Here is a 12902-nt window from a genome sequence, read left to right on the forward strand (position 1 = left end):
TAAAGTTTACTCAGATAAAGTATTTGATAATTGAGAGAAAATAGAGCTGAATGTGGAATGTTAAATTTCATACTTTTTAGAGCATTCTGAAATATGAACAAGAGGATTATTAAATGTATAATGGAGGAACCACAGATGCACTTAACATACCAACTGATTCAAAAAGAATCAAGTATGCTCTGATATCTATCTTGTTAAGGATAAAATCCTAAAATAAATCAATAAACTTTTTCCCCCCTCCTGAAAGGAAATTATTTCATTACAGTGCTTATTAAAAATGCAATATTTGCTCTATGTATTTCTCAGCCTTCATTAATAATAGTACTAAAAATTAGTTGTAACTATTAATTTCTCTTCCAAGAGAAATTTCCCATGTTGAATACCATCTCCTAATTTGAGTAGAATTTCTTATGTAACTACAAAAAGTAGATAAAAATTTCTGTACAGCCCCAAATAAATGGTATGAGTATATTTCACCTTACATCCCCTAAAATGCAAAAATATTAAATTTCAGTAAATGAAATTACATTTGGAAATGCAACCTAAGTGGCTTATGGAAAAGCACCATCATTCAACTTTTTTTTGGGGGGATGGGGGGGAAAGATGTGGGGGCAAACCTAAGTTTTTATGTTCCAGGTTTAAGAATTATCAAAGTGGACTGGGGTTTTGACTCAGAGGTGGAGTGCTTGCCTAGCACGAGTGAGGCGCTGGGTTCAATCCTCAGCACCACATAAAAATAAATAAATTAAATAGAGGCATTGTGTCCATCTACAACTTAAAAAAATTTAAAATAAAACAAAGGATCATGGCTAAGGTGATTAGCCATTAAAGAAAAAAGAATTATTAAAGTATATTTACTTAAAGTTAATTGGGCATAAAATCTCTTAACGAAAAAAAATTAACTATTAAGTTTTACCTGACAGGTAACAATCTGATGTCTGCTCAGACGGTCACACAGCTCTTGAGTTAAACCCACTCGTCTTAGTTTCTTGCTACCCATGCTTCCAGATCCAGCAAAGAAAAGAAGAACCTTGAAAAGAACATCAGAAAATAATATACATGATAGTGGATGGGCTTTCCAAAACACTTTATAAAATAAAAATTTTTTCAAGTTTCTCCATGTGCAAAATGAAACGTGATATGTAATTGATTAAGAAAGAAAAAATGATGGCTTTAAAGAGGAGGAAACACCTATTTATTCAACACACAAAACAAGACAACCTCAGAATGTGCATTTCACACAATTCTTTGATATTTATTCCATAAATATTGTTATATATTTCATAATTATATAGCATCTTAAGATTGTCAGGATATTTATAGTTTATTTGGATATGTAATTAATTCAAGGCATATATCCAAACAGCACCCCTAGAAGTCTTTATTTTTATTGCACTATAACAATAACAGCTAAATTTATTGAGTACCTCCTTTATGCCAGGCACTGTTCCAAAAGCTTTACCTTAATTATCACATATAACATTTTCAAAAGGCCTAAAAGGAAAGTAGATTATTGGACCCTCTTTTACATATGAGAAAACTAAACTGGAAATGTCTGCTAACAGAAAAAGTAAATGATAGGGCTGGAGTTGTGGCTCAGTGGTAGAGCGCTTGCCTAGCATGTGTGATGCACTACGTTTGATTCTCAGCACCACATATAAGCAAATAAATAAATAAAGGTCCATCAATAACTAATAAAAATATTTTTTAAAAAAAGTAAATGGTGGATTCAGAACCCAGCAATCTGACTCTGAGGCCTATCTTCTTTGTGTGTGTGTGGGGGGGGGGGGGCTGAACTCAGGGGCACTCGACCACTGAGCCACATCCCCAGCCCTATTTTGTATTTTACTTAGAGACAGGGTCTCACTGAATTGCTAAGTGCCTCACTTTTGCTGAGGCTGGCTTTGAACTTGTGATCCTCCTGCCTCAGCCTTCTGAGCCACTGGGATTACAGGCATGCGCCACTGTACCGGACTGAAACCTATCTTCTTAATCATTACACCCTACTGCAAGTCCAGAATCATATTAAACCTTCCTTTTTTCTAGGAGCCAGAACAAACCAGAATCAAATGAGATTTATTATGGTTATTATCTATAAATCAAAATTGTTCTTTATTATAACAGCTGCTTATAATATCAATGCAATTAAATTTCATTCTTGTTATACCTTGCTGAGAGCAAATGAGGCTCATGAAATGTTTGTTTTTGGAGAGCTAGAACAGAATCATTATGACTTCCCTAACAATAATAATGCATACAAAGGAAAGGCTGTGTACCTCACCTGAGGTGGCAAAGCATTCTCTGAAAAGAGTAGAAATAGGAACTCATCATTGCTCCAGGGAAAAAAAGCAATATAATTATCAGTAATATTTTGGAACACATTCCACAAAGATAAAATATATGATCCTCATTTTCTAATGGGAATTTCTTAGTATTGATTTGTTTTCCTCAATAGAAAGTTTACAAAGTGACATCTACCTGCTAGATTATTGTTTAGTATCTTTTCAGATCAGGTAGTTCCAGGCAATAATACCATTTAGACTGATAAATTCAGTGGGTCAAAAATAGAACAACCACCAAAAAAGTAACCCCCAAACTACAGAGATTTTTAATAATAACCAATCTGCTAACTTTGTTTTAACAAGGCCTGGACTACTGCATACTGTTTTTGGTCACTCCCCATTTTACCAAAAACAAAAACAAAGAAATAAAAAACATTCCATTCAATTTGTTCCTTCCACAGACACTTCTTAAGTACAAACTCTGCTGAACTCTGGGACAGAAGAATCATTCAGATAGATTTCCTCCCTTTTGGGTACACACAGTGGAGAAATGCAAAGAGATGTACGTATACACAAATAACCACAGTCATGCAGTAAGTGTTGCTATTTAAGTGCTATGGGAGCTGATCGGAAAAAATCGCCAATGGGCCTGAAAAAGTTAGGTCAGTGTCACAGTCTTGCCAGTTTTCTAAAAACTTACTTTTATCCATTAAAACATCCCACAGGCACATCAGGCCACAGAATAAATTCCATACTTCTTAGGATCATATTTTTAAAACTTTAAAGGTGGGTCCTGTACGTTCATTCACACATCAAATTGCAAGGCTCATATCCTGTCCTTCCTGGAAAAAGTTACTTACCTGCCAGTATATTGGCTACCTCATCTGTAAAACTGAGGTAACTTTAATATCAACTTCATAGGATAGCAGCAAGGGGTTAAAAGACTTAGGTTGTGGCTGGCACACAGCGCTCGGTTCATTCAGCAAACATCATCTAACCTGCTCTCCAGCCAAAACGTTTCTTGGTAGGTTACTCAAGCACCCTCTAGCCTCCCTGACTTCCCTCCACAAGGGCTTCCCCAGAGTAGGACTCTTCCTCTCCAACATTTCCATCATACTTTGTACATATTTGTTTCATAATATTATTAAGGCATCTTTGTTTCTTCCTGCTGCGTACGTGTGTGCCCATCTATGCGTTTTGGAGGCGAGGAGAGAAACTTAAACCCCGAAAATTGAGCTCTTTCCACTCCGCCACCAAGAAAAATCCAGTTAGACGTTTAATGAAAACTGTGAAGTAACAATACTATCTGAAATTTGGATGTTTTACCTCATTTTACAGATAAGGCTATTGAGACACGAAGTTGAGAAACGCGCAAGTCAAACACCTAAACCATTGGTGGAGCCCGCCTCCGAATCCAGGAACGAGTCTATTATTCCAAGCTCTTCAACACCACCTGAAGTGAGACCGTCCCTGAACTTCCCCTAACGACAGGATTCCCTAGACCCCGATCTGTCTTAAGTGGTGATGGTATGTGTGCGCCTGGGAGAGGGGAGATGAAAACGTTACGGGAGGAAAAAGCTTTCTCCCACAAAGGGCACCTTCCAAGCATCCCCCCACCCCATCCCCGCAAAGGCCACCGGACCTGAAGCGGGATTCCCGTCAAGAGCCCTACCCAGCATCCACCCGGACAGCAATATCCACGGGCTCAGGAAGGGAACCGGAAATAATGAAAATACCCACTTCCCTACAACTGTTCTCCACAAGAAACTTTCCAGTTCCAAGTGTGCAGCTTCCAACTTTCAAAGATTCCCCCACTCTTCACACAGTTCCCCGCGGAAAGCGCCGCAGAACAACAACCGCAGCGCTGGTTGGTCGTCATCATGGCTATTTATCCAATCAGAGGCAAGCACAAGCCCAGGTGGCTCCGATGATTACTGGGAATTGTAGTTCTGATACCTAAATCTATGTATGAGCTACGAATCAGAGTCAATTTCTCATTATAGTGATCCTCAAAATCCGGTGTAGGAACATCACCAAGAGAGTGTGAAGCAAAGGAAACCTTGCTTGGAGTTTTCTATTTTCTTTCATGCACTATAACATTTAAAAATTGTTTAATGTACGAGAGAGGCATGTTTTCTGGGGGATAGATATCAATCTGCTCATCACAGAGAGTTTTTAGAAGAGGATCTTGTGTTTAATTTGCCCTTTTCAAAAATAGTTTGGGAACTGCTTATTGAAATTGCTCGAACTGAAAAACACACATTGGGGAAACCCATGGGTCTCTAGCTGAAAACAAACACAAAAGAAAGCAAACAGAAGGTTTGTGTAAATGCAGTCACAGTGAGGAAATCTAATATACCATTAAGACTTGATTTCAGAGTATTATTCGCAAAAAGCCTTTGTTCGTTCTTTGCTCTCCCCTGTGCAACTCCTCCATGCATACCTCGATTTTATAATTTAGACCACTGTAACCTAATTATTGTCCTGCATCCCTCCTTTGAGAAGAGGTATCTTGCCTCATTCGAGGGAAATGGACCTGGCACATTGTTCAATTAACGGTTGCTGAGAAAATGAGGAAATAAATAAATGGAGTGAAGCAGAAGAATATGAAAATTCAGACCACAGAGCTCTGGGATTATAAGAGAGCCCAAGTTGAATAATAATGGAGAATAGCCCTGGTATCCCTAGAGTCTAGCAAAGCATTGTCACTGGTTAGCACTAAACAAGTGTTGACTTCCAATGCTATGAAGAGCAGGGGAAAAAAATAGAGGAATATCAATTGTTCCTGCCACCTGCTCCACCGAAGGCAGAATTGAAAGTGTTGAGAGGAGGAGCTGTAATTGAGAGGGGCTGGTCCCTAGCCAAGCCAGCTGAATTAACTCTTTCCGAGCTTTCGCTACTGGTGAGATGGCATCACGTGACTCAAACATGGCACTAAATTTACGTCCTCCCTCCACTGAGCCAATAGGAATGCACTGTCAGCCGTCGTCACCGCCCACACCGCCTCTGTTCACAGAGGATCTGTCACCTGACTCGTCCCAAATATGGCTGCGCTGGAAGCTCTTTTGCTTTGGGCGCGGGGAGCAGGTGAGTACAAGGCGCCAGGGAGAAAGCAGGGCGCTCTCCAAGACCCGAGTAGTAAGTGTCCCTGCCTCCCTCACGCCCCTTCCCCCGCTAGCCCTCCACTTCAGGCTTTCGTCTCCTGGTCTTCAATCCTCTGGCTTAATTGAAGGCTCAAACGAGGGGAATTCCTGCTTAATTTTTCATCCTTGCCGCGGCGACCATCTGGGGATTTGGAGCCGGACTGGCACAGTGTTTAAGAGAGAATATGGAAGTCAAGTTATGGGTCGGACTCCGGGCTAATACGATGGTTAATATTATTAAATATAGGATCTTCATTGGTATCCACACTTTGGAGAACGTGGTAGGTCTTAAAAAGAGATGGTAACATCAAATTAAACTTAATAAGGAGAGTAATTCCCGCCTTTCCTAGTCGGGCCAGTAGTTGCTGGTTTAAATAGAGTTCCGTTTCTTCTCACTGTGGTACGTTGTTCCTAGGAGGTGCTCCACGAATGAGAAAATTGAGGATGTGTTCCGCCTAACTCATCTCTGTCTATCTCCCTGCACTCTGTGCTGGGAAAATGAATCATCCATTTGGAGAAGAAGAAACTGCTACCTTGAAACAGCTTTTGGGGTTTTTCTGTGAGTGCCTGCGGAGGGGAGAATGGGAGCTGGCACAGGCATGTGTACATCAGCTACACGAGGGGCACGGGGATATCCCAAAGAGGGTGGAAGACATACTTCGGGCACTGGTGCTGTGTCCAGATCTGCTGAGGTAAGGATCTCCCTTTTTGACAGGGAATTTCAGGATAGAAGACATATGGTTCAATATGTGGGCTTTGGTTAATGTGGTCCATTCGACTATCTTCTAAGAATTAGCAGAGCACAGTATATTTCACATACTCTGAAATTTTCCTAATATATGCCCATTACTTTTACCAATATAGTCCATTGGTTTGGGGTTATGATCTAGAACTGGATTTAAGCCTGGCCACCAAATTGTGCCTTAAACCACCATTTCTTGGCATATGTGCATTAAAAAGTATTTTCTTTACCTCCGAAAAGCAAATCCTGCTCTAGTCTAGATTTTGGTGTAGTTTTTCCCAGTTTCCACTAATTGTGCCATCTCATATAACTATAGTACAATATCAAAACCTGGAAATTGACACTGGTATATTACTGTTCACTAAAACCTGATTTGGTTTTCACCATTTTTTAAGTCTGTATTCATTTGTTATTGGTAATTCTATGCAATATTATCCATATTATCCCATAGTAATAAAGATACAGAACTATTGCATCACTGCAAAAGAATTTCCTCACCTCTTTTTATTTGCACTATAACCCTTCCTTGTCTCCATCCTAGATTTTTAATGAAGTTCTGCCTGATGGTGCTATTACTAGTGGTATAGGAATGAAATGTACTGTTTTTGTCTTTCCTTGGCTTGTCCTTACTTTAACCATTATTTACAGTATTGAAGTATTGTATTAGCACATAAAGAATAGAGAAACAAATGATCCTTTTCTTCCTCTATTTGTTTAGGATCTAGCTGGTTATTGTCTGCATTACTAATTTCAAAGAAAGGCTTATGAATTCCTAAAACTCTTTTGCATATAATTAAAAATAAATTTTTATGAACTTCCTTTTTTCTTTTATATTTGATTAATTGTTTATGTTTAAGAATATACTTTAGATAGAATTAGCTGTTGCAATTTTCTCTGTAATATTATATTTAAAAGTAAGACTAACTCACTGGGCACAGTGTCACACATCTATAATCCCAGCAACTCAGGAGGCTGAAATAGGCGGATCACAAATTGGAGGCCAGCCTCAGTAATTTAGCAATTTCCTAAACAACCTAGCGAGGCCCTAAGCAACATAGCAAGACCCTGTCTTAAAATTAAAAATAAAATGGGATGGGGTTGTAGCTCAGTGGTAAAGCACCCCTGGGTTCAATCCCCAGTACCAAATAAATAAATAAATAAGATTAAGTTGGCCATAGTGAAGAATGCCTTTCATCCCAGACACTCGGGAGACTCTCTTGGGCCCAGCCCAGGAATTGGACACTAGCCTGAATAATGTAGCAAGACCCTGTCTCAAAAAATAAAAATAAAAAAGATTGGGTAAAGAGGTAGAGGTTGGTTAGAGACTTTCAAGGAAGCTGCCAGCTCTATTCTAGGGTTTATGTTTTATTGAGCTACTATATATAACTGAAAAATTTTATTAGGACTTTCCTGTTCAGGCTTAAATGGACTTTCTGATTTATTAAAAACTAAATTTTGGATTACAAAAAGAGAAAGGGTCAGTAGAAACTCTGTTTTACAAAATTTTTCTTTTCACTTTATTCAGATGTGAGCAGGACATCAGCCCTCAAAGATTAGCCTGGCTCTGGCTACTAGTACTAGAAAAATGGTTGGCCCAGGAAAAGGTAAGAAAATTTACATTTAAATTTTCTCCGAAGGCATTCACTGAGAAGAACTTAGAAGTAGTTATGGGATTTTCCGTCTATTTGTTACTTCCTTTATTATAAAAGTGGTCATAATCTCTCTCAGTATTATCAGTGAGAGTTGTTTAAACTGTTATTGCTGTCTCCTTATCTAAATTCCTTCATTAATTCACTAACATACATTGGCATATAAAAGCCAATGATGATGCCATTTTTTTTAAATACCACTATGAGTCTTCTGCTTAAAGAGAACTTGGCAAAACTCAGTTAAAGTGTCAAGATAGCAAATAAAATAAGAACCCATACATTTGGATCTATTCAGCATTCAAGTATTAGAGAATGAGCTGAGCTGAAAATTGGTTTTTATACTAAAAATCTTTTCACTAGTCTAAAACAGTGAAATCTATGGATGTAAGCCCTGTTAGTAATTTAATAATGCATAAGAATTGAATTAAAATTTAACTAAATATAAAAATATAGCAAATTAATAGTGAAAGAAAACTGATAAGATAGTGCTTTCTTTTTTTTTTTTTTTTTTAAGGAAATCTTCCAAAATCTCTTTTAGAAGAGCTTATTATTAGAGATAGAGATCCATTGAAGGAATTTCTGTGAATCAATTTCATATTGAACCAGAAAATTTAAGATTTAAGTGAGGAGGCAGGCAAGGTGGTACATTCAAGTAGTCCCAGCCAGTCCCAGCCACTAAAGAGGCTGAGGTAGAATGATTGCTTGAGTCTAGGAACTAAAGGGCGTGGCAGCAAAACCCCATCTCAAAAAGAAAGGACAGGAAAGGAAAAAAAGAAAAAAGAAGGGATTGGTTGACTTAAGTGAGGAACCTTTGACATACCATATAGTTAATTGACAGAACTGGAGCTGAAACCAAGATCTGACTCCTAATCCTTTGCTTTTCATACTTTAACATTATTTTTTGGCCTACATGGAGTTAAAAGTGAGAACTTCTGTTTTTGAAATGTCTGTCATTTAGCCTAATTTTTCTTATTTTTACTCCCTCAGTCATGAGGATTAATTTTGTCTTTAATGGAACATTTATCCTTCACATAGCTGTCAGAAAGTAACAAATTGCTGATCTAAATGTATCGCTTACCCAGGTGTTGGCAAACTGCCTACTAAAGAGAAAAGACAGAAAGGTAGCAGGAAGGGAGAAGAGAGAGAAAAGACTGAAAAATGATGATACTGGATAATTAAGAGTTAGAATTAAAAGAAAAAAACTTGAACTAAAGTAGAAATATCCTCCCATGCTGCCTCTCCCTACCCCACTATGAGATGAATTCTAGATAGAGCAGAGGGATAGGAGGGAAAGGGAAGGTGCATGGGGTTAGAAATGATGGTAGAATGTGATGGACATTATTATCCAAACTACATGTACGAAGACATGAATTGGTGTGAATATACTTTGTATACAACCAGAGGTATGAAAAATTGTGCTCTGTATGTGTAATAAGAATTGTAATGCATTCTGCTGTCATATAAAATTAAAAATTAATTAAAAAATAAAAATTACATATGCAATAAAGAAATAAAGTAGAAATATCATAGCTGCAGTAATATCTTAAAGAAAAAAAAATCTTATGACTGATGAAGGATCTCTAGTACAGACATGAAATTTGTCAAACCAAATGAATTTATCTCTCAGTGGAAGCTGTTTGCTTACTTGATGCCTGATTGGTCACTTATTTTCTAGATAGTTGCTCAGCTATATCAGGCAGTGGATTTCAATTCTCTGGCTCCTTGGGTTTGTTTGGTTTTTTTGTTTTGTTTTGTTTTGTTTTTAACATCACAGATCATTTAGTCTATATAGCTCTGGTAACTCGTTTAATTTAAATGTTTGTGAGAATACTTTTGTTCACTTCCCTGGCTTGTTAGGTGCAGACCAAGAGTGGTTCTTGTTTCTTCCAACAGCACAGATCATTTGGTCTTTAAAGCTCTGATGACTTGCTTATTTAAATAGTCATGAGAATGTTTTTGTTGCTCAGAATTTTAAAACTTTATATAAGGCCCAATATTTCAAATGCATTCTTAGAGTAGTTCAACAAGGCAGTTGTTTTCCTGAAAGTGCCTTCATCTTCTAAGAATGTGCTGGCTATCTGTTCTTTTCAATGATCCCACCATCTGCCAAAAAGCTTCCTTTGCAATTGTTAAACGAAGCAATGATTGTTTTTCCTTTTCTTCATTCACCTTTGTCTTCTATCTCTTTATCATGCAGGGAGTTATCTCTACGTATATCTAGATATGTACAAAGATTTAACTGTGCAGATGTTCACTGCTATACAGCTTCTAATACAGGAAAACTAGAAACCACTCCCCTTTCCATAGTACAGGACTGGTTAATAAATGAAGTATATTTATATGTAAAATACTATGCCACTATTGAAAATTACATGGAATACGATTTTCAGTGACATGAATGTTTATATTCTCCAAGTGAATAAAAGCAGTTTAGAAAAAAGTATGTGTGGTATACATGCTTAAATACATGCATAGAAAATGACCTGAGTGCTCTTAGACCACAACATAGAAGTTCTCCTCCATTAGGAAGATTAGATTTTTTTATATATTTATAACATATATAGTTTTTTAGTTTTCATATTTGTATACTCTAATTTTCACCAACATTGAGCATACGTTGCTTTTATTGTAAGGAAATCTGTGCTTAGAAACAGTGAGCAACTTCTTGGCTGTTTTAGAAATATTAGTCATTTATGGTCCTGCATATGCTTAAAGTAAATTCACCAATAAAATAAATATAAGCTAATCATTCTTTAGAATTCTAAATAAAGACTTAAAATGTTAACCAGAATATTAAGGACTTGTTGTCTTAGATATCTTATCTGTTTTTTCCACTTCTCAAAAGAAACACTATTCAGCTTCTCAGCATGAACTTCCAATGTTGAGCATTATACAAGCATTCATATGGAATTGGTACATGTTAGGAAAGAGTATGGTGAGAAGTAATAAGATTTTGGACTATGAACACATTAGATCATGCTAGCCTTTGATGTGATAAATGGCACATGAAAGGAGAAAGTGTCCTCTTGTGTTCTAACCACTTCTCATACACATACACACACACACACACACACTCCTACAGGTGCTTCCTGCCTTCCAGTAAAACTCATCTTTGGGAAGCTTTAATCAGAGTCCTGATTTATGAATGTCTCTAATTCATTGTTTGCAGAATTAGTCCCAGGCTCTTATTTTTGTTTCTAGAAAAACAAAAGACTCTATTTTGAGTTTTCAGGAGCAGGTGTTGGGAAATTATTGTGAAACAAGCAAATATAGAAAGGGTCATAGGCTTCCTCTCTATTCATACATTGGACATTGCTGATGGCATGGGCTCATTAACAAACATTGGGATCAGCCGGCATGATTGCACATACCTGTAGTCCCGGGCTCTTGGGAGGTTGAGGCAGGAGGATCACTTGAACTCAGGAATTCAAGGCCACATAGTGAGACCCTGTCTCAAAGAAACAAAAACAAAAGTTATCTTTTGGGCTGGGGAATGTGGCTCAGTGGTAGAGTACTAACCCAACCTTCAGGAAGCTGTGGGTTCAATCCATGGCACCACAAAAGAAAAAATGTGTGTGTGTGTGTGTATTATATATATATATATATATATATATATATATATATATATAGAGAGAGAGAGAGAGAGAGAGAGAGATGATATATATGTATAAATTTATATATATATATAACAAACGTGTATATGTATACATATAATGCATGTATATTTATTTATTTATGATTCACTTTTTCCTTTTCATGTTTGGAATAATTTGAAAATACTCCCAACTACTTCATCTCTATAAAGATTATCTGTAAAAATATATAACTATTTGCAACAAGTTTGGTTTGGAAATTAAATGAAATTTTTAAAAATGTGATATACAAAACACCATAATAATAATTATGAATAAACATTAGATCCCTTCCCCCTTTACTTTCTTCTCCACCTAATATTGAGTATAATAAATACCAGAAACAGGGATTTGGACTAAAAGAAGATTATGTGGGCCATACCCACCCAAACTTACCCATGACAGGGTGTTTTGGACATAGCAAGGGAGATTATTGGGAAAAGAGCTCAAGTGATTTAAAAAAAGAAAAAAGAAAAGAAAAGAAAGTCATACGAAAGGAACAAACCTTGGAATTTAAAGCCAATCCGTATAGGCTTTATCATTAGTTTTTAAGAGAGGAATTTGTCCAAGTTTAACTGTCTTGGTTTATAAGAAAGTTATCTGAAAACATATTCAATTTAGTGGTTAAAAATACTTTATTTTAGAGAAGCAGCAGAAATGAAACTAACTGGAGAGAAATAATTTTAATATTTCTTATTTTAATATTTGAGTTTTGGGGTTTTTTTATTTTTTTTTTTAGTTGTAGATGGACACAATATCTTTATTTTATTTATTTTTATGTGGTGCTGAGGATTGAATCCAGTGCCTCATGCATGCAAGGCAAGCACTTTACCACTGAGCTACAACTCCAGCCCTTAATATTTGTTTAATATTAAAATATTATTAAAAATTTGTTTCAGAATTTCTTATTTTAATATTTGTTTAAAAAAGCATATGCCTAATCTCTATACTTCCTTCTAGAAGTTACTCCCTGCCATCATCCGGAGAAAGCTTGAGTTTCTTTTTTTGTCTGAAGACCTCCAAGGTGACATTCCAGAGGACATCCTCAAGGTGAGAAAGAGCCTAAGGCCATCTGTGCTGTCTCTAAACAAGCCCAACTTTCAGAGACCCATCAGAAAAAATGTCTCCAAGATGTTAGCTGCACCTTATTCTCAGGGAAGACAAGGTAGAAGCCCCTGTGAGGGGAGGTTAAGAAGGCAAACTTTTCTAATATTAGAATCCTTTGAGGTAGATTCTCCAGAGGTACTAACTATAGCTTGGGATCGATTTTTTCACATAGAAGGAATAAATAACATGGATTTAAGCTAAGATATTTGAAATTTTGACCAGTAGATGATAACAAATATGAAGAGAGAGGAACTAATATTTGGTAAATATCTTCTATAGCAGGTACACTGAATGTGTTACAATAATTCCTCACAACAACCTTCTGGGAATTCAGTATTCTAAGTATT

The 12902-nt window shown here is 36.7% G+C and overlaps 2 protein-coding genes across 8 annotated transcripts in view; one reads left to right on the top strand and one right to left on the bottom strand.

The window, feature by feature from the left end:
- Window positions 1–4153, bottom strand: part of Rad51b (RAD51 paralog B) — a 573606-nt gene extending 569453 nt beyond the window's left edge. For 3 of the 5 annotated variants that reach the window (XR_009228352.1, XM_058584544.1, XM_046461479.2), the window contains exons 1-2: window positions 4023–4153; window positions 917–1030 (exon numbers count right to left, since the gene is read on the bottom strand). Coding sequence is in view for 4 of the 5 variants with exons in the window: in XM_058584544.1 (XP_058440527.1) it covers window positions 917–1000 (84 nt within the window). In the remaining variant the exon portion in view is untranslated. Of the gene's footprint in view, window positions 1–916; window positions 1031–3608; window positions 3933–3954 lie in introns of those variants that run through there. The other 2 variants (XM_046461480.2, XM_046461477.2) reach the window with 2 other exon arrangements.
- Window positions 4154–5280: 1127 nt separating this feature from the next.
- The window catches only part of Zfyve26 (zinc finger FYVE-type containing 26), a 59080-nt gene continuing 51458 nt past the window's right edge, over window positions 5281–12902 (top strand). For 2 of the 3 annotated variants that reach the window (XR_009228355.1, XM_046461142.2), the window contains exons 1-4: window positions 5281–5369; window positions 5841–6117; window positions 7693–7771; window positions 12409–12498. Coding sequence is in view for 2 of the 3 variants with exons in the window: in XM_046461142.2 (XP_046317098.1) it covers window positions 5924–6117; window positions 7693–7771; window positions 12409–12498 (363 nt within the window). In the remaining variant the exon portion in view is untranslated. The remainder of the gene's footprint in view (window positions 5370–5840; window positions 6118–7692; window positions 7772–12408; window positions 12499–12902) is intronic. The other variant, XM_058584545.1, reaches the window with a different exon arrangement.

Source organism: Marmota monax, unplaced genomic scaffold, assembly GCF_021218885.2.
Source record: "Marmota monax isolate L192 unplaced genomic scaffold, Marmota_monax_Labrador192_F-V1.1 WCK01_AAM20220418_F8-fsc00001, whole genome shotgun sequence".
NCBI classification, from domain to species: domain Eukaryota; kingdom Metazoa; phylum Chordata; class Mammalia; order Rodentia; family Sciuridae; genus Marmota; species Marmota monax.